The sequence below is a fragment of the Saccopteryx leptura genome, chromosome 6 (assembly GCF_036850995.1).
Source record: "Saccopteryx leptura isolate mSacLep1 chromosome 6, mSacLep1_pri_phased_curated, whole genome shotgun sequence".
Classification (NCBI taxonomy): Eukaryota; Metazoa; Chordata; class Mammalia; order Chiroptera; family Emballonuridae; genus Saccopteryx; species Saccopteryx leptura.
This window is the reverse complement of record NC_089508.1, coordinates 155,001,176-155,027,556: the sequence shown is the minus strand read 5'-3', so window position 1 is coordinate 155,027,556 and position 26,381 is coordinate 155,001,176. Positions and strand designations below refer to the sequence as shown.

Genomic DNA, 26,381 nt, shown 5'->3' with positions numbered 1-26,381 from the left:
CAGCGACTTTGGGCTTCAAGCCAGCAACCATGGGGTCATGTCTAGGATCCCACACTTAAGCCAGCAACCCCACACTCAAGCCAGATGAGCCCACGCTCAAGCTGTTGACCCTCGGAACCCTGTAATTATTTATTTGCTATATCCCATATTACATATATAACTTTTCAGAATAACAGTACTAAAAATACTACTAATATGAATACTGAGAACAGGAAAATACTTGCCTGTCATCCCCATAATAGTTACACTCTATGTTGTCAGAGTATGTATCCATATCTACTGTCAGCTTTCCCATATAACTTGCATAAACTCCCATGTAGACCTAGTTTTGTAGGTAACTATTCCTTGCCTCCCACCAGTTCACTTGTCTCTGATGATTTTGGTGTTTTTGGAACCGTATTCTCTGTTTCCTGAGAATGGGCTCATGGGAACAATATTCTTTGACTCTCTTGCATGTCGGTAACAGTTTGTACCCTTTATATTTGAAAATCAGTTTTGTTGAAAGTAAAACCTTTGGCTTACATTATTACCTTTAAGTATCTTAAGAATGTTACCCCAGCCCTGGCCGGTTGGCTCAGTGGTAGAGCGTCGGCCTGGCGTGCAGAAGTCCCGGGTTCGATTCCCGGCCAGGGCACACAGGAGAAGCGCCCATCTGCTTTTCCACCCCTCCCCCTCTCCTTCCTCTCTGTCTCTCTCTTCCCCTCCCGCAGCGAGGCTCCATTGGAGCAAAGATGGCCCGGGCACTGGGGATGGCTCCTTGGCCTCTGCCCCAGGTGCTAGAGTGGCTCTGGTCGCAACAGAGTGATGCCCCGGAGGGGCAGAGCATCGCCCCCTGGTGGGCAGAGCGTCGCCCCCTGGTGGGTGTGCCGGGTGGATCCTGGTCGAGCGCATGCGGGAGTCTGTCTGATTGTCTCTCCCCGTTTCCAGCTTCAGAAAAAAAAAAAAAAAAAAAAAAAGAATGTTAAACCAGTTTTGCTATAGGCTTGATGACAGTCTAATTTTTTTTCCCCTTATTAGTTATTTTTGCCTGGATGCCAAAAGCATTTATTTCCCTTAAAATAAGTAATTTTACTAGAGTATGTATATATTGGTGTTGGTTCTGCCTTGGTATTATCAGGTATAGTATGTTTTTTAATTGTGTAGCTTGAAATTTTTTCTTTTAATTTCAGGAAAATTCTTTTTTGGCTAATAATTTTTAGTTAGTTTTTTTTTTTTAAGGTGAGAGGAGGGGAGATAGTGAGCCAGACTCCCACATGCATGCTGATCAGGATCCACCTGGCAACTCCTGTCTGGAACAGATGCTCGACTTAACTGAGCTATCCTCAGTGCCTGGGGCCGATGTTCGAATCAGTGCCCTGATGGCATTGATGGGGGATCGAACCCTGGATGTCCATATGCTAGCTGATGCTCTGTCCACTGAGCCAACTGGTTAGGGCCTAATTTTAGTATTTGTTCAGATCCGTTGCTTTTTTTGTGTATGTATGTGTGCCCCAGAGATTTGTTTTCTGTATTTGCATATTCATTACAAATAACTTGAAACATTTTTTATTATGATATAATTTATAGTAAAATAAAGATAAAATACAGTAAAACTCACTCTTGTGTAGAATGCTTTTACAAATAAACATTTGTGTAATCACCACCACAATTACAGTATGGAGTAGTTTCATCACCCCAAAAAACTTCCCCATACTCCTTTGTAGTGAACCTCCCTCCTACCCGCTGCCCCTCTCCCAGCCTCTGCAACCACTGATCTTTTTTTTTTTAATAGACGAGTTTTTGGAGGGTTTTTACAGCAGATTTAGGCACATGACAAATTTGAAGGAAAGTGCAGTGCATGACCCCTTTACTATCAACATCCCCCTCCAGTGTGGTGCATCTGTTAACAGTTGATGAAGTTGTGTTGATGCGTCATTATCACTCCAAGTCCATAGTTTACATTAGGGTTCACTCTTGTATGGTCTGTGGGTTTAGATGAAGATAATGGCATGTATCCACCGTTACAATATCAGACAGAGTGTTTTCACTTCCCTAAAAACCCTCTGTGCTTCAATTTATTCCTCGTTCTCTTTCCCTGAACTGAACTCTTGGCAACCACTGATCATTTTACTGTCTCCATCCATAGTTTTGCCTTTTCCAGGACGTCATATAGACAGAATCATATAGTATGCAGCCATTTCAGATTGGCTTCTTTCACTTAATGATTTCAGTTCCTCCATGTCTTTTCATGACTGGGTAGTTCATTTCTTTGTAGTGCTAAATCATATTCCATTGTCTGGATGTACCATAGTTTATATAGCCACCTACTGAAGGACAACTTGGCTCCTTTCAGGTTGTAGCAGTTATGAATAAGGCTGCTACAGATGTCCGTGTGCAGGTTTTCTTGTGGACACAAATTTTCAACTCCTTTGGGTAAATGCCAAGGAGCATAATAGCTGGATCATATGGTAAGGCTATGTTTAGTTTTGTAAGAAACTGCTAAACCTCTTCCAAAGTGACTGAACCATTTTGCATTCCCATCAGCAGTAAATGAGACTTGCTGTTGTTCCACACCCTCTCCAACATTTGGTGTTGTCAGTGTTCTGAATTTTGGCCTTCTAATAGGTGTGTGTGTGTGTGTGTGTGTGTGTGTGTGTGTGTGTGTAGTGGGATCTCAGTGTTTTCTTAATGTTCATTTTTCTGCTTATATATGATTAAGAGCATCTTTTTATATGCTTATTTACTACTGGCATATTTTCCTTTGATGAAGTGTGTGTTCAGGTCCTTTGCCTATTTTTAAATTGGCTCTTTTTTTCTTATTGTTTCTTTGTATATTTTGGGTAATAGTTCTTTATCAGATAAGTCTTTGCAAATGTTTTCTCCCACTCCACATCTTACCTTCTCAGTCTCTTAACAGTGTCTTTCACACAGCAGACATTTTTCATTTTAATGAAGTCCAGTTTCTCAATTGTTTCTTTTATGGATCATGTCTCTGGTGTTGTATATATAAAGTCATCGTCATGCCCAAAGTCCTCTAGATTTTCTCTTGTGTTATCTTTAGGACTTTGTATAGTTTTGTGTTTTACATTTAGGTCTGTGATTTATTTTGAGCTAATTGTTGTGAGGGGTGTAAGATTATTTTTTCTGTTTTTTGTTTTTTTCTGTGAATGTCCCGTGTTCTGAAACCATTTGTTTAAAGACTATGTTTTTTCTATTTTATTGCTGTTGCTTCTTTGTCAAAGATCATTTTGACTATAAAGGAGTGAGTAAAAGAAGGTTTACAGTTGTGAGTATGCAAAACACAATTTGTTCTTGTATTATTAATTATTGGATTAGTTATTTGTATTACAGCTGTAAACCTACTTTTGCCAACACCTCTATTTGTGTGGGTTTATTTCAGAGCTCTCTTATTCTGTTCCAGTGATCTGTTTGTCTTTTCATTCATCAATACCATACTGTCTTGATTGCTGTAGCTTTGTGTAAGTCTTGAAATTTGGCACTATCTGTCCTCTAACTTTGTTCTCCTTCAATTTTGTGTTGGTTATTTTGTGTTTATTGCCTCATATAAACTTAGATTTGGTTTGTTGGTATGTCCAAAATAACTTGCTGGGCTCGTAGTTGATTTTGGCATTGAATCTGTAGATCAAGTCAAGAACTGACATACTGACAGCATTGAATCTTCCTATCTATAAACATAGAATATTTCTCCATTTATTTAGTGTTTTTTTTTAATCAGTTTCAGTTTTCATCAAGTAGATCCTGTGTATATTTTGTTAATTTATATCTCAGTATTTCATTTAGGGGATGATAATGGTATTGTAGTTTTGGAGTGGGTTTCTTTTGTATTTTTCTGAAGTGAGAAGTGGGGAAGCAGAGAGACAGACTCCCGCATGTGCCCAACCCAGATTTACTGGGCATGCCCATCTAGGATGTTGCTCTGTTGCAACTGGAGCCATTCTAGCACCTGAGGCAGAGGCCTTGGAGCCATCCTCAGTGCCTGGGCCAACTTTGCTCCAGTGGAGCCTTGGCTGTGGGAGGGGAAGAGAGAGGTAGAGAGAAAGGAAAGGGGGGGTGGGTGAAGAAGCAGATGGGCGCTTCTTCTGTGTGCCCTGGATGGGAATCGAACCCGGGACTTCCACACACCAGGCATTTGCTCTACCAATGAGCCATCCGGCCAGGGCTGTGGTATTTGTAGTTTTAATGTCACATTCCAATTGTTCATTGCTGGTATACAGAAAAGCAATTGATCTTGAACCGTTTATTTATTTGTGATCTAAATTTTTTTTCTCAAACTTTTCTAAAAATGTTTTTTTGCAGTTATTCATTATGAACTTCTTTGTAGTTTAATTTTTGTCCACTGGGTTTTTTTCTAAATCTTATATTCTTTTAGTGCTTTTATCATTTTCTTAATATGTTTTGGCTTATTTTGAAATTGTATATAATAGCTTTTTGTATGTATTTGCGATAGGTATGCTTTTCTTGTTTGTAAGGAGTTATTCTGGTTTTTCTTATAATGACTTTTTAAAAATATAATATTTATGAAATTTGACCTAATAACCTTTGTTATTATTTCTTTAATTTAGATTTTCTGAACTTTAGAATGTGTGATCAGGCCTTGGCTGGTTGGCTCAGTGGATAGAGCATCAGGCTGGCGTGCCGACGTCCCAGGTTCAGTCCCTGGTCAGGGCAGATGTGAGAAGCGACCATCTGCTTCTCTTTCCCTCCTCTCCCCTTTCTCTCTCTTCCCCTCTTGCAGTCACTGACTCATTTGATTCGATTGTTGGCCTCAGGCACTGAGGATAGCTCTGTTGGTTCTAGCATCGGCGCCAGGTGGGGGTTGCTGAGTTGATCCCGGTCGGGATGCATGTGCGAGTCTGTCTCACTATCTCCCATCCTCTCACTTAAAAAAAAAAAAAAAGTGTGATCAGGAAAGTTTTCTAACTACTGAGCTTTCTCTCTGTGTGAGACTTTGACTTTCCTCCTCACTTTATTTTCTATTGATTTGAGAGGGAGACAGAAGGAAGGGATTGGGAGAGAGAAGCATCAACTTATTGTTTTCACTTAGCTATTAACTTTTAGTTGTGTACTCATTGATTGTTTCTTATACACATCTGTACTGAGGGTCGAACCTACCACCTCTGGCGCACTGGATAAATGCTTTATCCACTGAGCCATCTGGAAAGGCCTCCTTCCTTCATTTCTTTCTGGACCTTTTTTTCCTTATCACCTTTACTGTAGTCCTACTTAATTTTAATTTCATTTTTAGAGCTTTGACCTCAGAATGGGGCCTTGGCTGATCAATTTGTAGAGTTCTAGGGCCTAGAATAGAATGCCTTCAGACTTACTGTGGACACTTGGTACTTGTTATTGAATTGTACTAAAACCCTCTCAGTTGCAATGATGTTCTCAGATTGGTACTTCCCATTAGATACTAGTTAGTTTCTCTATTTTCAGTTCCTTTAAATACTTTTACATTTCATGCTGCTATTGATATGGTTGGGTTTAAGTCAGCTGTCACTTGATTAACAGTTAACACTTGAACAAAGTGGAGTTGAACTGCATGGGTCCACTTACACACAGATTTATTTTTTCCTTTACTGTCAATGATTTATTATAAAGCATACCTCTCAGGAATAGCCAGATGGAAGAGATGCATAGGTACTCTCTTTGGGCATGCCATCATCCCAGCATACCGGTGTCTTTTTTTTTAGAGAGAGAGAGAGAGAGAAAAAGAGAGGTACAGGCAGGCAGGAATGGAGAGAGATGAGAAGTATTGACTCTTCATTGCAGCACCTTAGTTGTCAAGCCAGTGATCCCTTGCTCAGGCCTGCGACCTTTGGGCTCAAGCCAGTGACCATGGGGTCATGTTTATGATCCCATGCTCAAGCTGGTGACCCCACAGCTGGATGAACCTGTGCTCAAGCCAGTGACCTCAAGGTTTTAAACTGGGGACCTCAGTGTCTCAGGCTGACGCTCCAACCACTGTACCACTTCCTGGTCAAGCTATATACAGATTTTTAACAATAAATGTCTGTACTGTTTTGAATCCATAGTTTGGAGTCTGTGGCTGCAGAGGGCTGACTATATGCATTGATCTATACCATTTTGTAAAGAGTACTTGAGCATCTATGGATTTTGGTGCCTGGAACCAACTCCAGTCCTCCCCATCCCCACACCCTTCTGGATTCCAAAAGGCAACTTAAGTTTTGGGGGAGTCAAAAGTTATATGTTTGCAGTATTCATGTGTCAAGGGGGTTGGCACCCTAACCCCTGCATTGTTTAAGGGTCAACTATATTTTCTTTTTTGTTGTTGTTGCTTTTTTTCTTTCCTTTTTTTTCTTTTGGATTAACTAGGTAAAGTATTTTTTATAAAATTGCATTTTATCTCCTTTGTTATCTAATTAGTTTTATGTAACTCTTTAACAAATAACAATGGTTGCTTTGAGTTTATAATATAAGGTGTATCAGTAGTAATATACCACTTCCACTTCACTTAAAGCAGGGTTTGGGAACCTTTTTGGCTGAGAGCCATGAACGCCACATATTTTAAAATGTAATTCTGTGAGAGCCATACAACGACCCGTGTACATTACGCATTATCCAATAAAAATTTGGTGTTGTCCCGGAGGACAGCTGTGATTGGCTCCAGCCACCCGAAACCATGAACATGAGTGGTAGGAAATGAATGGATTGTAATACATGAGAATGTTTTATATTTTTAATGTTATTTTTTTTATTAAAGATTTGTCTGCAAGCCAGATGCAGCCTTCAAAAGAGCCACATCTGGCTCGCGAGCCATAGGTTCCCGACCGCTGACTTAAAATATGAGCCTAACAGCAATATACTTCTATTTCTCTTCTCCTAGACTTTGTGCTATTGCTGTCATATATTTTACTTCTACATATGTTATAAATCTCATAAAGTGTAATTTTTATTTTAAACAGTCAAGTATTGGGAATAGTTTTTTACCCATGTCCACGCTCTACTGCTGAGCCAACTGGCCAGGGCTGGCTATTTTTCTTTTTAACGATGAAATTCAGAATCAACTTACCTAATCCTGACTTTTTTTTGTGGGGGGGTGGGGGGGGGGGGAGAGTGACAGACAGGAAGGGAAAGAGATGAAAAGTATCAATTTGTAGTTGTGTCACTTTAGTTGTTCATGAATGCTTCTCATACATGCCTTGACCTGTGGGCCCTAGCCAAGCCAGGGAATTTGGGCTCAAGCCAGTGACCTCAGGGCTTCAAACCTGAGATCTCAGCGTCTCAGGTCAACACTCTATTCAGTGCACCACTACTGGTTAGGTCAGGGCAAGCATTGTATTGTACTGTATTTATTGTATTGCATTGTATTTTATTTATTTTTGTGATAGAGACAGACAGATAGAGAGAGGGACAGATAGGGACAGACAGGAAGGGAGAGAGATGAGAAACATCAATTCTTTGTTGCAGCTCTTTAGTCTCCTTAGTTGTTCATTGATTGCTTTCTTATATGTACCTTGACTGGGGGGCTGCAGCAGAGCCAGTGACCTTGGGCTCAAGCCAGAGACCATGGGATCATGTCTATGATCCCACACTTAAGCCAGCGACCCTGTGCTCAAGTAAGATGAGCCTGCACTCAAGCTGGTGACCTCGGGGCTTCAAACCCAAGTCCTCTGCATCCAGTCTAACACTGTCCACTGTACCACTGCCTGGTCAAGCAAGCTTTTTAATTTTAGCCTGGGTGGGATGTGTAATGGAATCTCATTGTGGATTTGGATTTCCCTAATAAATGCTGATGTCAAGAATTTTTTTGTTATTATTTGCTGTTTATCTTCTTGGGTGAAGTGTCTGTTAAAAATCTTTGCTCATGCCTGACCGGGCAGTGGCACAGCGGATAGAGCGTTGGACTGGGATGTGGAAGACCCAGGTTCGAGACCCTGAGGTCGCCAGCTTGAGCACAGGCTAATCTGGTTTGAGCAAAGCTCACCAGCTTGGACCCGAGGTCGCTGGCTTGAGCAAGGGGTTACTCAGTCTGCTGAAGGGCCCATGGTCAAGACACATATGAGAAAGCAATTAATGAACAGCTAAGGTGTTGCAACGAAAAACTGATGATTGATGCTTCTCATCTCTCTTCGTTCCTGTCTGTCTGTCCCTATCTATCCTTCTCTCTGTCTCTGTTAAAAAAAAAAAATCTTTTGCTCATTTTGAAAATTTGGTTTTTTCTTAGGGAATTTTGAGAGTTCTTTATATAGTAAGTCCTGAAATCAGGTATTATAATATCATGTTAGTCCTCCAGCTATGTTTTTTTGTTGTTTTGCCTTCTCTAAGTCATTTAAATTTTCATCGAAATTTTGAAATCATCTTGCCAGTTTCAAACTTGCCGATATTATGATTGGTATTGTGTTGACTCAGAACTGATTCGGAGAGATATGACATCTTATGAACATCTGTATGAACACTATAAATCTATTCACTTATTTAGAACTTCTTTCATCTCTTTCAGCAGTTTTGTTTTTAATATACAAGTACTGCACATTTTATTATTTTTTTGTCAAATTTGCCCCGAAGCAGTTCTTAATTTTGATGGTATTGTAAATGTTGCCATTTTGGAATTTGGTTTCTGTTTATGACTAGTATATAGAAGTATAATAGATATTTTTGTATATTGGGCCATTGCTATGACCTTGCTAATCTCACTTATTAGTAGCATTTTTATAAATTTCATAGGATTTTTACATGGATGATTGTGCCATTTGGAAATAAAGGTTGCTTTATTTCTACCTTTCCTGAGAAATTTTAATTTTTCTGGTCACTGCAATGGCTAGAACCTCCAGTATAATGCTGAATGGGAGTGGTTAGAGGACACATTCTTGCTTTGTTTCTAATCTTGGGGGGAAAGCAGTCATTTATCACTAAGGTTTTTGTAGATTCCCTTTTTCAAGATTAAGGAAGGCCCTGACTGGTTGCTCAATGGATAGAGAGTCAGCCTGGCTTGTGGACGTCCTGGGTTTGATCCCCGGTCAGGGCACACAGAAATAGCAACCATCTGCTTCTCTCTCCTCCATTTCCCCCTTCTCTCTCTGTGTTGAGTTCTCTGTTGGTCTGAGTGCGAGGCCTTAGACGGAGCAGGGCGGGGGTTGCTGGGTGGATCCCGGTCAGGGCGCATGTGGGAGTCTTTCTATCCCTCCTCCTCTCACTTAAAAAATTGAGGAAGTTCTATTCTTAGCTTACTGAGTTTTTTGTTTTTTAATCAGTAGTAGGTATTACTGATTTTTGCCAACTGCTCTTTCTGCATTTTACTTAGATTATTTTCTAAGAAAAAAATTTTTGAATGATTTCTTTTTGTAATGTTCAGTGAACCTTGGATTTCCTGGCACAAATCTTATTTGGTAGTTGTCCTCTTAATATATTGATGAATTTGATTTATTAAGATTTTATTAAATTTTGCATTTGTGTTCATGAGGGATATTGGGTTGTAGGATCTTTTTTTTTTTTTTTTTTGCACTATTTTGGCAATAGTGTGATGTTAGTCTTATAGAAGGGGTTGGAAAGTATCATCTTCAGTTTTCTGGATGAATTTTTGTAGAATTGATATTATTTCTTAAATTATTTCACCAATGAATCCATCAGGTTATAGAATTTTCTTTGTGGGAAGGTTTTTTGTTTTTTGTTGTTTTTTTTTTTTACAGGGACAGAGAGAGAGTCAGAGAGAGGGGTAGATAGGGACAGACAGACAGGAACGGAGAGAGATGAGAAGCATTAATCATTAGTTTCTCGTTGCAACACCCTAGTTCATTGATTGCTTTCTCATATGTGCCTTGACCATGGGCCTTCAGCAAACCGAGTGACCCCTTGCTCAGTGACCTTAGGTCCGAGCTGGTGAGCTTTTTTTTTTTTTTTTGCTCAACCCAGATGAGCTTGTGCTCAAGCTGGCAACCTTGGGGTCTCGAACCTGGGTCTTCCGCATTCCAGTCCGACACTCTATCCACTGCACCACCACCTGGTCAGGCTGTAGGAAGGTTTCTATCAAATACATTCATAGTGTTGTGCAGCTGTCACTATACTATCCGTTGCTGTGGCTGTTTATCTTGTAACTTGCCTTTGAAAGATATTTTCTCTGGGTTGCTAAGTTGACAGGATTTTTTTTTTCAGTATATTAAAGATTTTGCTCTGCAGTCTTATCTCTTATATTGATGACAACTAGAAATCTGCAGACATTTTATTTTTATTTCTCTGTGTGAAATAGAATTATTTTTTCTCTGACTGCTTTTAAGATTTTATCATTTGTTTTAAGGCATTTGTTTAAAATGTTCCTGTATACAGTCTTTTTTTTTTGTTCTTTGTGGAATTGTCGTGTGCTTGGGGTTTACTGAGCTTTTTGTGTCTGTGGGTTTGTAGATTTCATCAAGTGTGGAAAATTTTTTACCTGTATCTCTTTTTGATAAAAGCCTGAGATATCATTCACACGATTCCCTTAAAATGCACATCAGTGGTTTTTGTGTATTGCCAGAGTTGTATACACATTAGCAGTCATTTTCCAAATAGCCAGCCCTTGTTAACGTCAATTTTCTTTCCATCTCAATGGATTTTTGACCCTTCTGGATACTTTATATAAATGGGGTCATGTAACATATGGTCACCAACTTCTTTCAGTGTTCAACTATGTTGTAGCGTGTATCAGTACTTCATGTAATCTGTTGTATGAGTAGACCACATTTTATTTATTAATCAGTTGATGGATTTTATTTTTAATTGATTTTTAGAGGGAGAGGAGGGGAGAAAGAGAGAGACAGAAACATCAGTCTGTTCCTGCATGTGCCCTGACTGGGGATTGAACCAACAACCTCTGTGCTTTGGGACGATGCTCTAACCAGCTGAGCTATCCGCCCAGGGAACAGGATTGTTTTCTTGACTCTTAAGAGTAATTCTGCTATGAACATTCATGTTTTGAGTTTTTGTGTGGATGTTTTTATCTCTTTTGGATACATACCTGTGAATCGCTGGCTCATGTGGTAACTTGTATCTTAATGTTTTTGAAGAACTGCTAGGTTATTTTCCCAAGTGCCTGGTGTCTTTACCTTTCCACCAGCAGCATGTGAAGGTTCCAGTTTCTCCCTACTTTGCAAGTACTTGTTATTGTCTGTCTGTTTTTTGGTGTGTGTGTGTGTTTTATTTTTAAGAGAGAGAGTGGGAGTGGTTGGGGGACATGGACAGACAGGAAGGGAGAGAGACTAGAAGCGTCAACACTTTGTTGCGGCACCTTAGTTGTTCATTGATTGCTTTCTCATATGTGCCCTGCTGGGGGCTCCAACAAAGCGAGTAGCCCCTGCTCAGACTAGCTACCCTGGACTCAGATTGGCAACCTTGGGCTTCAAGCCAGCAACCTTTGGGCTCAAGCCAGCGACCATGGGGTCATGTCCATGATCCCATGCTCAAGTCAGTGACCCTGCACTCAAGCCAGATGAGCCCGCGTCAAGCTGGCAACCTTGGGGTTTTGAACCTGGGTTCTCAGCATCCCAGGTCGATGTTCTTATCAATTGCACCACTGTCTGGTCAGCCTTTTTTTTTTTCCTCCGTCTGTCTTTTTGTTTATAGTCATGCTAGTGGATGTGAAGTAGTGTATCATTGTGGTTTTGATTTGCATTTCTTTACAGGCTGATTATGTGGAGCATATTTTCACGTGCTTGTTGGCCATTTGTGTATCTTCTTTGAAGAAGTATATAGATCTTTGCCTGTTTTTTTTTTTTGTTTTTTTTTCTGAAGCTGGAAACGGGGAGAGACAGTCAGACAGACTCCCGCATGCGCCCGACCGGGATCCACCCGGCACGCCCACCAGGGGGCGATGCTCTGCCCATCCTGGGCGTCGCCATGTTGCGACCAGAGCCACTCTAGAACCTGAGGCAGAGGCCACAGAGCCATCCCCAGCGCCCGGGCCATTTTTGCTCCAGTGGAGCCTTAGCTGCGGGAGGGGAAGAGAGAGACAGAGAGGAAGGCGCGGCGGAGGGGTGGAGAAGCAAATGGGCGCTTCTCCTGTATGCCCTGGCCGGGAATCGAACCCGGGTCCTCCGCACGCTAGGCCGACACTCTACCGCTGAGCCAACCGGCCAGGGCGCCTGTTTTTAACTTGGTTTATTTGTCTTTTTACTACCAAGTTTTAAGTGTTCTGTATATATTCTGGATGCAATTGTCTTATCAGATTTATGATTATCAAATAATTTCTCCCTTTAACTAGTTTTTTTTTTTTTACTTTATTAATGGTGTTCATTGTGGCACAAAAGGTTTTAATTTTGAAGTAGTTTATCTAGTATTTCTTTTGTTTATGCTGTTAGTGTTATAGCTAACAATTGCATAATCCTAGGTCACCAAGATTTATGTTTGTTTTATTTTATGTGTGTGTGTTTATGTTCCAAAATTCTTGAGTTTTGGTGTGACTAAAGAATCCATCTTCGTTCTTTAGGCTGAAGATAACAAGTTGACTCTTGCCTTTCTTCTTTTTTTTTTTTGAGAGGAGAGAAGATAGGCAAACTCCCACATGCACCCAGACTGGGATCCACCTGGCAACCCCATCTGGGGCTGATGCCGAGAGCTATCTTTAGCACCTGAGGCTGATGCGCTCCAATGGAGCTATCTTTAGCACCCAGGGCCACGCTCAAACCAATTGAGCCACTGGCTGAGGGAAGAGAGAAGGAGGTGGGGAGAGGCAGATGGTAGCTTTTCCTGGGTGCCCTGACTGGGAACTGAACCCAGGACGTCCATATATTGAGTCGATGCTATCCATTTAGCCACTGGCCAGGGCCTGGAGTTTTCTATGTACAGGATACTATCATCTGCAAAAAGTGATAACTTTATTTTTTTTCCCAATACGGATGTCTTTTAATTCTTTCTGTTGCCTGATTTTTCTGGCTAGGACTTCCAGTACTATGGTAAATAAAATTGGAGAGTGGTCAGCCTTGTCTTATTCCTGATTTTAGAGAAAAAGCATTCAGTTTTTCACCATTTTGTGTTTGTTATATATAGTGAGTATTTAGACATAAATGGATGTTGTATCTTATCAAATGCCTTTTCTGCATCCATTGATAGGATTGTATGATTTTTGTCCTTTGGTTTATTGATGTGGTGTATTATATTGATAGATTTACATATGTTGAACCATCCTTGTGCTCCTGGAACGAATCTCACTTGATCATTACTTTTTTTTTTTTTTTTTGGTATTTTTCTGAAGCTGGAAACGGGGAGGCAGTCAGACTCCCGCATGCGCCCAACCAGGATCCACCCGGCACGCCCACCAGGGGGCGATGCTCTGCCCATCCGGGGCGTCACTCGGTTGCGACCAGAGCCAGTCTAGTTCCTGAGGCAGAGGCCATGGAGCCATCCCCAGCGCCCGGGCCATCTTTGCTCCAATGGAGCCTAGGCTGCAGGAGGGGAAGAGAGAGACAGAGAGGAAGGAGAGGGGAGGGGTGGAGAAGCAGATGGGCGTTTCTCCTTGTGTGCCCTGGCCGGGAATCGAACCCGGGACTTCCGCACGCCAGGCCGATGCTCTACCACTGAACCAACCGGCCACGGCCTGATCGTTACTTTTTTAATGTATTGTTGTATTTGACATGCTAGTATTTTGTTTAGGATTTTTGCTATATTTATTAGAGACATTGGTTTGTATTTTCTTGTGTTGTCCTTGCTAGGTTTTGGTATCAGGTTATGTTGGCATCATAAAATGTGTTAGGGAGTATTGCTTCTTCTATTTTGGGGAAGATTTTGAGAAGGATCGGTACCAGTCTTCTTTGAATGTTTGGTAGAATTCACTAGTGTAACCATCTGGTCCTTGAGTTTTATTTTTTGGAAGGTTTTTGATTGTTTCTATTTCCTCCATGCTTACAGGTCTATTTAGGTTTTTCACTTTTTTGTGACTCAGTCTAGGAAGATTATATAGTTCTAGGAACTTACATATTTCTTCCAGATTGTTGAATTAGGTAGCATGTAATCTTTCATAGTATTCTAATACGGTTATTTGTATTATATCTGTGATGTCTGTGGTAATTTCTCTTTCATTTCAGATTTTGTTTATATGAGTCATTTTTCTCTTTTCCTTAATGAGTATAGCCAGGGATTTGTCAATTTTATTGATCTTTTCAAAGAACTAGCTCTTTGTTGTATTAATTTTTCCTATAGTTTTTTCTTCATTATTTCATTTAGTTCTCTAATTTTTACTATTTCCTTTCTTTTGCTGACTTTGGGCTCTCTTTGTTCTTCTTTTTCTAGTTAAGATGTGAAGTTAGGTTGTTTACTTAGGATCTCTTTTGTTTCTCAATAGAAGCCTATAGTAATATAAATTTCCCTTTAGTACTTCTTTTGCTGCATCCCAGAAGTTTTGATATGTCATATTGTCATTCTCATTTGTCTGTATTTATCCTTTGATCTCTATTTTTATTTCTTCTTTGACCCAGTCATTTTTAGAAGTATGTTGTTTAATTTGCACATTTTTGTTGATTTCTCTACTTCTTTTCTGCAGCTGGTTACTAATTTTAAAGGTTTATCATCAGAGAAGATTCTTGGTATCATTTTAATCTTTTTAAATTTGTTGATTTTAGTTTTATGACCTAACATACTTAAGAATGTTACATGCACACTGGAAAAAGAATGTATAATCTGATGTTCTGGGAGGAAATGTGTCATTTTAGACCAATATTTATTTATTTATTTATTTTTATTTTATTGCTTATAGAGAGAGGATTGGAGAGATCAGGAGAGAGACAGGAACATGTGTTCCTGTGTATGCCCTGATTGGACTGAACTAGCAACCTCCATGCTTTTGGACAGGGCTCTAACCAGCAGCTATCTGGCCAGGGAAGGCCAATCAATATTTCTTTATTGATTTTCTGTTTGGATGATCTGTCTAAAGTTGTCAGTAGTTGTGTTGAGATTTCCAAATGTGATTGTTATTGTGTATCTCGCTTTTTTGTTCTGTTAGTAGATTTCTTATATATTTTGGTGCTTTCTTATGTGATGCATATATTTTAACAACTATTAGGTCTTGATATAGTATCGCTTTATCATTATGAAATGTCCATCTATTTCTGTTTCCTTTGTTGTCTTGAAGTCAGTATTGTCAGATATAAATATGGCTATACCTGCTTTTCTTTAGGTAATATTTGCTTGCAGAATCGTATTCCAACCTTACACTTTGATTCTACTTTTGTCCCTGCAGCTTAGATGTGTCTCCTGAAGGCAGCATATGTTTGGGTTTCGCTTTTTGATCCAATCTGCTACTCTGTGCCTCTTTATTGGTGAGTTCAGTCCATTTACATTTAGGGTAATTATTGATACACTAGGATTTCCTATAGCCATTTTATGTTTTGTTTTCTGGTACCTCTCTGTCTCCTTTGGTTCTTTTCCTTTGTGTTTCTGTCTGTTGTTTTTGGTTGGTAGTATTCCATGCTTCTGTCATCTATTCTTTTTTTAAGGTATGTCTTTCAGTTTCCGTTTTTTCATGAGTCATTTCCGTTGGGCTATTGAGAAAAAATTTCATATATACAAGAGTCCTTTGTCTCATGAGTGCTTCTGCACTCCATCCTCCTTTGCTACTGCAAATCTTTATCTTCTCCTCTTACATGCTTTTGTTGTCTCAGATTATCCTTGGTTTTTATTAAAATCTTGTTGGAGTTCTTACTCGTAGTTTTGTGTTGTTTTGTTCTTTGTGACCAGTACAATACCTCCCTTTGAGTATTTCCTGCAGTGGGGGTTTTCTGGTGATATGTCTAAAAGTTTTTATATCACACTCATATTTGAAGGATAATTTTAATGGATATAATATTCCTGGCTGGTAATGCCTCTTTCAGTACTTTGAACGTTTTTGTCTACTCTCTTCTGGCTTGTAGACTTTCTCCTGAGAAATCTGATAACTTAATGGACCTACTTTATATGTTATGTTGTTGTTTCCCTAGCTGACTTGAAGATTCTTTCTTCGTCATTGATTTTTTGACATGTTTATTACAATGTACCTTGGAAGTGATGGTCTGTTTGGATTGAGGTAGCTAGGTGTTCTGTTTGCTTCTTGGATTCAAAAATCTAACTCCTTCCATAGGCTTGGGAAGTTCTGATCAATTATTTGTTTGAATAGTTTATTCCCTTCTCCCTCTCTTCTTCTGAAACACCCATTATTCTTAAATTGCTTTTTCTTTTTTTTTTTAAATTTTTTTAAATTGCTTTTTCTGATAGTCAAACAATTCTCATAGAGCTCTCTTTTATTTTTGTTATTATTATTATTATTATTATTATTATTGGGGAGGCAGAGAGACAGACTCCTACATGCACCCCAACCAAGATCCACCAGGCAAGCCCACTATGGGATGATGCTCTACCCATCTGGGGCATGGCTCTGTTGCTTGGCAACTGAGCTATTTTAGCATAGCACCTGAGGCAAGACCATGGAGCCATCCACAGTGCCCAGGGCTAACTTGCTTGGACCATTGAAGCCATGGCTGCGGGAGGTAAAGAAAGAGAGGGTGGGAGGAGAAGCAGATGAGTGCCTCTCGTGTGTGCCCTGACCGGGAATTGAACCCGGGATTTCCTCACGTCAAGCTGACCCTCTACCACTGAGACAACCGGCCAGGACCGAGCTCTCTCTTTTTAAAAAATTCTGGAGTGTCTCTCTTCTCTCTGTATCATCTCTAGTTGCCTGTCTTCGACGTCACTAATTTTCTCCCCTATCTGGCCTTTTCTATTAGGTAAACTTGCTAGCTCAGTTTTCAATTCATGTATTGAGTTTTTCACCTTTGTTATTAAAGTTTCAATCTCCTTGGTCAGGTATTCATTTTGTTTTCTGAGCTCATTAAGTTGCCTAATGGTGTTTTCTCATGTCTTGCTGAGTATTTTTAGAACTTTAATTTTGACTCTCTGTTGTTTAACTCCAAGATTTCCATGTGATAGAGATTGCTTTCTGTGGAGTATTCATTTTCTTTCTGAATTTTGTCTTTTTATTGGTTAGGTATATTATATTTTCCTGCATTTGAGGGCATTTAGGAGTGGTATTGTTAATAAATCAAGCAAAAAACAACAATGAAAAATAAAAATGATAAAACTGAAAATAAAATAAAAAACAAAGGAAAACCATAAAATAAACAACAAAACCCAGAAGACAATAATTGAAAACAAACAAAACAGCAACAACAAAGAATAACTGAAAAAAAAAGAAAAAATTAGAGGAAAAGAAAAATCCCTCCTGAACTCCCAAGCAAAAAAAAGTTTTCTATTTTGTTCCTGTAGGGGGTTCTGGACTACAAGTTTTAGCTGTGAAATTCCAAGGCTGGCCTCCACTGAGAAGTTGCTGTCAGGATGATGGAGGCAGGGCTGCAGTCGTGATGATGGGTGGGGGTGTGCTGTGAAGTTTACGCCTTTACCAATGGCATTAGAGGCCTCTAGGTGCTCCTTCCTGCATCCCAACAGACCATGGGAGCAGACACAGAACACCTCTGTTCCTCAGGGTAAAGATTGACTATAGAACTAGCTCTGGGGTCTTTCTGCCACTCTACATACCCACAAGGGGTGGGAGGCTGGGGGCTGGCTACATTTTGTATTTTTGTGTCTTTCTAAGTATGGGCTACTGGCAGACTGTGGGAACAGTGGTGGTAACCCTACACTCGGCTGCTTTGATTCAATCTTACTATTTCTTCCAGCAGAATTACACATAGTCACTGTGGGTTTCTCCCCTCACTGGAGCCCAGGCAGCCAAAATCATAGATAGCCCAGGTTTCGTTTCTCTCTGAAGACGACCAGGAATGCATCTTATCTTCTGCTCCCCTTCTCAACCCTTCCCACTGTTAGTCCATTTGGTGCACAGATCTTTCAGGCGTGTCTGCAAGCCCAGTAAAGGTTGCTCTGCTGCATTATAGCTATTCAATTTGTTGAAATTTCAAGGAAAGAGATCAAGGGTATTTCTCACACCACCTTTGTTTCTTTCTCTCTTGCCTTTATTTCTTCAGGTTTTTTTGTTGTTCCCAGCCCATCCATGTTTTGGAGACTTTCAATTTACATATGCAGGAGGCGGCAAATTAGGTTCACAGTTGTTTGTATGGAAAAGATATGCAGGTTATGGTTATTACAATGGTTTTATTAACTATTAAAGAATATTAAAGAATATCACAATGGCTGTTTAAAGTTGTTCAAGAGTTCACTGATGTAATTTTTTCCAGTGTTTTTTTTCTCTTTAACTTGAATAGGTCTATTGCTGTACTGTCATTTTAGACTGAGTGTTCAACTTAGAGTTAGTTTGGCTGTATGTATATGCTATCTGTGTGTCTCTGCTTAACATGTTTAGTCTTCTGTGTAGTTTCTTACCATATAGGACACATACAACTTTTTTTTTTTTTTTTTTTGTATTTTTTCGAAGCTGGAAACGGGGAGGCAGTCAGACAGACTCCCGCATGCGCTCGACTGGGATCCACCCGCCACGCCCACCAGGGGGCGATGCTCTGCCCATCTTGGGGCGTCGCTCTGCTGCAGTCAGAGCCATTCTAGCGCCTGGGGCAGAGGCCACAGAGCCATCTTCAGCGCCTGGGCAAACTTGGCTCCAGTGGAGCCTTGGCTGCAGGAGAGGAAGAGAGAGACAGAAAGGAAGGAGAAGGGGAGGGGTGGAGAAGCAGATGGGCGCTTCTCCTGTGTGCCCTAGCTGGGAATCGAACCCGGGGCTCCTGCACGCCAGGCCAACGCTCTACCACTGAGCCATCCAGCCAGGGCCTAGGACACATACAACTTTTAATGCCTGTCTATAATTTTATGATCATCTCTTGAGGACTAGTTTTTATTGATTTTTCTCTTCATTTTGAGTCTTATTCTCCTGTTTCTTTGCATGCCTGGTAATTTCTTATTGGGCTCCAGATACTGTGAATTTTTACCTTTGTGGGGTGATGCATGTTTTTGTATTCCTGTAATTAGTATTGATCTTTGTTTTGGGATGCAGTTACTTGGAAACAGTTTGTATCTTTTCAGACTTAAATTTTCTTAGGCAAAATGAGAGCAGCCTTTAGGGCTGATTTTATACTACTAAATGCCTTATGAGTTACCAGATTTTCCCTCTGGCAGGTGGGAACACCAGCTAGTTTCAGTTCTGTTGCCTCTACCTTTTGGGGTTTTTTTCCCCCCTTTCTGTTTCAGGCAGTTTCTCACATGTATGTATATATGCTGGTCAATACTTGAAAACTTGACGGGAGCTTTCTTTAGTTCACCAGATCCCTCTGTCTTTTTATCTCTCTTCTCTGGTACTCTGCCTTTGTCAACTCTAGTTATCTTGGCTTCCCTGGACCTAAAACTTGCTGGTGGGGATGGAGGAATCTCTTGGTTTCCCCTGAAACCTCCTCCTTTTACTGCTGTCAGGAAGCACCATATTTCCCTATGTATAAGACGCTCCCATACATAAGTCGCACCTTAATTTTGGAGCCTGAAATTTGAAAAAAATGTATTACATGAAGTTACTGCACTCAGGTTTTATTCATAAAATTCGTACAACTCCTCATCACTGTCATAACTTCCATCTGTTAGCTTGTCCTCATCTGTGTCTGATGACGAATCACTGTCTTCATACATTGTCTCATCCTCAGTTCCATCTATGACATTTGAAACGCCACACTTCTATAACCAACTGTATAAGATGCACCCAGTTTTAGACTCCAAATTTTTCAAAAAAGGTGTGTCTTATACATGGGGAAATACGGTAAGCTGAAACAGTTGTAGGTCTCATAGTGTTTGTTTCCTGTTTTTCAGAGATCACTCTCCTGCACTGGTTGATGTCTCATATCTGAAATTTGTTGATTCATGTGTATTTCTAGTTCTGAAGTTGTTCAGGTGGGATGGTAAATTTGGTCCCTGTTAGTTCATTTTAATTAGAAGTTGAAGTCTCACATTTGCTTTTCAGCCAATAGAAAATCAGTTATCAAAGACTGGCAGTCCTGGCCAGGTAGCTCATTTTGTTAAGAGTGTTGTCCTGATAGACCAAGGTTATAGGTTTGATCACTGGTCAGGGTACATACAGTAATTAACCAATGACTGCATAAACAAGTAGATCCAAGAGTGGTATACAGTGGTAATTTGAGATACTAACAGACCAACATACAAATTTTTTAAGATACAAGCTGCGACTCAGTCCATATTTTTGTTCGAGACTCATTCCGAGATATGAGTCATGATTCGGGAAGCTGCTGCTAGTTGACACGTTGGAGCACAGGTCCAGTATCGGCAGCTTGATATCGAGTTGACTGACTTACGAGCTTGTTTACAGAACGAATTAAATTTCTATCTCAAGGTACCACTGTAGTTACATTACATCTGTTTGTTTCATTTTCTCTCATACTAGATCCTAGACCAGTGGTAGTCAACCTGGTCTGTACCGCCCACTAGTGGGCGTTCCAGCTTTCATGGTGGGTGGTAGTGGAGCAACCAAAGTATAAATAAAAAGATAGATTCAACTATAGTAAGTTGTTTTTTAAAGATTTATTCTGCCAAACAGCGAAAATTTGACATAAAGTACTTGGAAAGTAATTGTATTATTTATATTATATGCTTTAACTTGCTGTAACTCTGCTTTATAAATTTTATAAAGCAAAGTTACTTCCCTACTTTATAAATCACCATTACTGTGGAACTGGTGGGCAGTTAGAAAATTTTACTACTGAGATATAAAAGTGGGCGATAGGTATAAAAAGGTTGACTACCCCTGTCCTAGACCATTAAAAAAATTATGAGGAAAATTCCTAGATTGTAAGAATGGTTGACATACTATCATGAAGTGCCAAAGTACAGATTTAATATTGCATTGAAAGAAATTATTCTGTTCTTAGTCATTGAGTCCTGTTTCTGTTACTGTTTGATTATGTAATTATGACTTACCTGAAATGTTTCTGGGCAAGTATTTTTATCTTTAATTATATAGTACAGCTTGGTTACATGATTCTTTTTTTTTTTTTTTTCTTAAATGAGAAGCCAGGAAGCAAAGGGACAAACTCCCGCATGCACCTGACTGGGATCCACCGGGCATGCCCACTAGGGGACATGCTCTGCCTATCTGGGGCATTGCTCCGTTGTAACCGGAGCCATTCTAGCACCTGAGGTGAGGCCATGGAGCCAACCTTAGCGTCCAGGCCAACCTTGCTCCAGTGGAGCCTTGGCTGTGGGAGGGGAAGAGAGAGATAAAGAGAAAGGAGAGGGGGAAGGGAGGAGAAGCAGATGGGCGCTTCTCTGGTTTGCCCTGACCGGGAATCGAACTTGGGACGTCTACATGCCAGGAAAATGTTCTACCACTAAACCAACCAGCCAGGGCTATTACATGATTCTTGATTCTTGATGCAGTTAGCACTTGGGCAATCTGGTCTTAAAACTTTGCCATATGAAGACATCTTGTCTACCTCTTGTTTTGAGACATAACTCCTGTTTTCTGGAGCATAGGTATGAACAGCCTCTTGGATACTGGATTTGACTTACTTATTTTGCTTAAGTCCAAATCAACCATGTTGAAATAGGGTATTTATCACTGCTATAAATTAATTTACTTTTTCTTTTATGTCATAGCTGAAGCCACTTTAAAGGATATGGTCTTAACTATTGTGCTCTTAATAATAATGATACCATCTAAATATTGATACATTGCCCTAAAATGTGTTTTTTAGTCTGCTAAGCATAGAGTTTGTAACTTAATCATAGTGGTGAATTGTCCTAGAATAGGTAAGATTCTCCTGTTAACCATTTTCTCACAATTTTTTTGTATGGTAAATTATTATGCATTGAAACACCTAAATGCTCTTTATTCAGGCACCTAATTATACAGAATACTGTATTAAAATTCTTGCCATGTTGTTTTGTTTTTGTTTTTTTACAGGAAGAGTAAGAAGCTTAAGCTCATCTTTGTGGTCACTAACTCACCTGACAGCTTTGCATCTGAGTGACAATTTCCTGTCCTGCATTCCTTCAGACATTGCCAAGCTTCACAATCTGGTATATTTGGACCTGTCCTCGAACAAAATCCAGAGTTTACCAGCAGAACTCGGAAACATGGTATCACTCAGGTATGCAGATTCAACTTAATACCTTATTGTATACCTCCTAAAACAAAATACTAGAACATTCACTTTGTTAGGAAAACAACACTATCAAATTGATGGTATTTCATCAAATGTAAACATGACTAATATCCTTTATATAAAATTCTCTTAGAAAATTGAATATCAAGTAATAATGATAAATCAAATAGATCCATTGCCTAAAATTTGTTATATTGCTGTGTTTTGCATAATATACTTTATGATTTAATCAAAATTTTTGGACAAAGTGGTGGTAAACAAATAGAAGATTACTTGTGTTAATCCCACATAGGCACTCACCTATGACAAACAGTTGTGCTTTTCCCCCACTAAATTCTGGGCACCCTGCACATCATCCAGGAAGCTGTTGCCAGTGAGTGAAACCTTTTGGCCATTCCAGGGCTTGTGTGCATGGTAATAATAAAAGCCTGGACTTGCGAAAAGCTAGAATTATTCGTTGAAATTGAGCAACTACGGTGTGAGTGTAGGAGGTGGATGGGATGGGGAGTCCCAGAGTTCAGATTGGAATCCTGACTTGGGACAAGCTTCTTAACCTCACCAAGTGTTTCATTATCTGTAAAGTTGCTATAATCCCTACCCAGCCAATGCTGAGATTAAAGATATTTGAGATAATGACTAAAAAACAACTGGCAGCCTGCCTGGCACATACTGTATTTAATAAATGGAATCTCTCTCTCTCTCTCTCTCTCTTTCTCTCTTTCTCTCTCTAAATTCTGTTTTGTAAGATAGACAAAATCTATCCAAGTTAAACATAAAGCCAATTTCTAGCAGTTATGTTAATTCCAATGAAAAATCTTGCCCCAATTCATGTTACCTGCCTTTTCTCTGTGATTTCACTGGCTTTTTGCTGCCCTCTACCATTTGTTGTATAGCAAAAAGAGTAAGGATCTTCTGAGAGTGACTACTTCTGTTGCTCTCCTCAGTCTAGCCTTTTGACATTTTTTTAGGCTTATTGTGTATATGACCATTTCTCCTAAACTAAATTTACTTAAAGGCCCTTCCTTCCCATGTGATATATTTGGAAATACATACATAGGAACCAATTAGAATGTTCTTCTTGGTCATTTTATGACCTCCCCAACTTCTGGTTTACTCACTGATAACCAAAGTTTCTTTAAATTCTAAGAATGAAGGATTATAGAAATAGTTCTCCTTCATATATAAAAGTTGAGAAATAAAACTTCTTGAAGAAATTACCAGTACCTCATTGTTGGGGCTTTGTTTTTTATTTGTTTACTATTTAGTAATCTGTACAAAACAAGTCATTAAAATTATCATTAGTATAATTAGTATAATTATAATATAGCTGCCATGATTCCTAACATAAAACTTTAGTAAAATTGGATCATAAGTTAATTGTATAGCTATTAATAGCTATTTTGAGTTGCTATTACATGATAATTTTCATTCTCTAAAGAATTCAGATGTTAAGCTATTTTGTCATTTTCACTTTCTTAAACATGTATAGTAGTAGACCATATGTGTGCTAGACCAGTGCTGCACTGCTCTCTGGGTGGTCTGTGGACTGCCAGTTTGCAAATTAATATACAACCTGCAAGTGAGATTTTGTATCTTTTGAATCTAATACTCTTAAAAAATGGGCTTGTATTTTGTTGGTCTTTTTTTCCCCCTGCTCATCTCATTTTTTTTAGCAACTCATTGTTGCCCTGTATTTTAAAAATGTACCAGTTTGAGTTTTTATTTGTGTTTTACTACATATGATTTGCGGAGCACTGTACTAGATAGACATTTCTATATAACAGAAAATGTTGTCAATCTTGGGGGCTTATGTTCCCAGAAATTACATTGTTGATTTTAGCTGTTTAGTTAAAAGTTAATATGTCTTCTGACTCCCTGAAATTTTTACATCAACAGGGAACTCCGTTTAAATGACAACCTGTTACGAGTTCTACCTTTTGAGCTGGGGAAACTGTTTCAGTTGCAGACTTTAGGCCTGAAAGGTATAACTTCCCTTATTTGTGCTTCTTTTGGTTTGTATGTATGTCTTTGAGTCTAAAGAAGCCATAAGAGAGAATCCTTTTGCCTGCGGATTTGATTTGTAGGCTAACTCTTCCTCAGACTTCTTCAATTTCTTAGGTCCATCAAGTGGTTTTCTCTCTTGTCCACCTGTAAACTGCCTGCTAGTTTTTGTATTCTGTTTAACTTCTAGTCTAGCATTGCTTTTCTAGCCTTTGTTTGAATCGCCTCTGTTCTGATGATGCATTCCTGAGGTTATACTTTACTTACATCATCATGCTGTAAAATAGCTTTTTTGTGTTCAACTCTCAAAAAAATGGGGACTCTCACAAAGTGTTGGAAATGTGGACCTATTAATAAAGTATAGTATTTAAGCATTTTTTAAAAACTTGATTTATGAAGACTTCCTTAATAGTATTAGAATTTGACCTAGTAAGAATTATTAGGAAATATTTTCTTAAAACCAGCATGATTAAAAGTCACATTTTAATATGTAATATGTCAATACCTACTAATGTTTGATCACATTAAGTGATCCTTCACCAGTATTGTATCTAACTTTGTAATTGATTTCTTTAAAAAGTTATATAATGAAGTCTTTACAAATTGCACTATTTATTCCTTAAAAATACAGTTAAAAAGGTTTTATTTCTATAAATTTATATCAAGAAAATAATATTGTTCACAAAAACAGAAAATGGAATAATACAAATAATACAGTTACAAATGTATGTAAAACCATATTAAACAAACATTAGCTTTGTAAATGGTTCTCTGAAAAGTTTTGTGTGTAGGGACTGGACTTGCTGAGGTTTCTTAAAATAGAGGTCAGGGAAACATGAACTATCCCTGTGGTAAGACTAACTTTTTTGTGTTCTGTTTTTAAATTTGATAAACAAAAATATAAAATGAGTAAATTATATTCATATACTGACCACCAGAATTAACAATATTGTCACTTTTTTTTTGTCAGCTATTTAATGCAAAAGAATTAGAACATTATAAAATTACTTAGGAGATTTCAAGATTTTGGGGAGCTCTGTGCCAGGAACATTGTAGGAAGACCAAATATACGGAGTGGGACAAAAATAGGTTTATACTTATTTATATGGAAAATAATTCAGTAGTTAGTAATTGATAATACAAAAATAAACTATGTTTTACAACTAGAAAACTACTTTTGCCCCACCCTGAATATTTTTTTTTATAAATCACAGTTTAACACATGGTCTTTTATCTAGCAAAAAATTTTTAATTTTGATGAAATTTGGTTTCTAAATTTTTCCTTTTGTGCATCTTGCTTTGGGTGTCAAAGTATGAGGAACTCTGAATAGCTCTAGATCCCAAATATTTTCTCCTATGTTTTATACTAAGCTTTTTTTTTTTTTGTATTTTTCCGAAGCTGGAAACGGAGGTAGTCAGACAGACTCTCGCATGCACCCGACCGGGATCCACCCGGCATCCACCCGGCATGCCCACCAGGGGGCGTCGCTCTGCCACAATCAGAGCCATTCTAGCGTCTGAGGCAGAGGCCACAGAGCCATCCTCAGCGCTCGGGAAAACTTTGCTCCAGTGGAGCCTTGGCTGCAGGAGGGGAAGAGAGAGACGGAGAGGGGGAGGGGTGGAGAAGCAGATGGGCGCTTCTCCTGTGTGCCCTGGCCGGGAATCGAACCCGGGACTCCTGCATGCCAGGCCGACACTCTACCACTGAGCCAACCGGCCAGGGCCTATACTAAGCTTTATGGTTTTGTGTCTTACATTTAAGCCTGTGGTCCATTTTGAGTTAAAATTGAGTTAAGACACTCAAGAGGTTGCTCAGTGGATTAAGCGTTGACCCAGCACACCAGAGGTCATGGGTTCAATCACCTGTCAGGGCACATACAAGAAGCATTCAGTGAGTGCACAACTAAATGGAACTACTTAGGGAAATGACGAGTTGATGCTTCTCCCCTTCCTTTTCTCTTCTCCCTACCTCCATCCCTCCTTCCCTACTTCTCTCAAATCAGTGGGAAAAAAATTTCTTTAATTAAATTGAGTTAAAAGAAATAAGGTTTTTTTGGGGGGGGGGGTTGGATGAATGGATGTCCAATTGCTTTGGCACCATTTTTTGCAAAGTCTGTCCTCCATTGAATTGCTTTGTTCTTGCACTTTTTTCAAAACTCTGTTGAACATATCTATGTGGATCTATTTCTGAATTCTTTATTCTGCTCTGTTGAGCTATGTGTTTGTTTGTCTGCCAATGAATGCCACAGTCATTTGAAACTTGAAATACGGTAATAAGCCTTGAAATAACGTCTTGTAATAAGATAGACTGATTTATCCACTAATTATGGATCACATAAGGATGTTTCAGTTGACGATCAC

The 26,381-nt window shown here is 39.2% G+C and overlaps 1 protein-coding gene across 6 annotated transcripts in view; it reads left to right on the top strand.

Annotated features, from left to right (window-relative positions):
- Positions 1 to 26,381, top strand: part of CNOT6 (CCR4-NOT transcription complex subunit 6) — a 69,301-nt gene that overhangs the window by 23,897 nt on the left and 19,023 nt on the right. For 5 of the 6 annotated variants that reach the window (XM_066343544.1, XM_066343547.1, XM_066343542.1 and 2 more), the window contains 2 exons: positions 21,818 to 22,004; positions 23,916 to 24,001. In XM_066343544.1, coding sequence (XP_066199641.1) covers positions 21,818 to 22,004; positions 23,916 to 24,001 — 273 coding nt within the window. Of the gene's footprint in view, positions 1 to 15,160; positions 15,240 to 21,817; positions 22,005 to 23,915; positions 24,002 to 26,381 lie in introns of all 6 variants that reach the window. The other variant, XM_066343545.1, reaches the window with a different exon arrangement.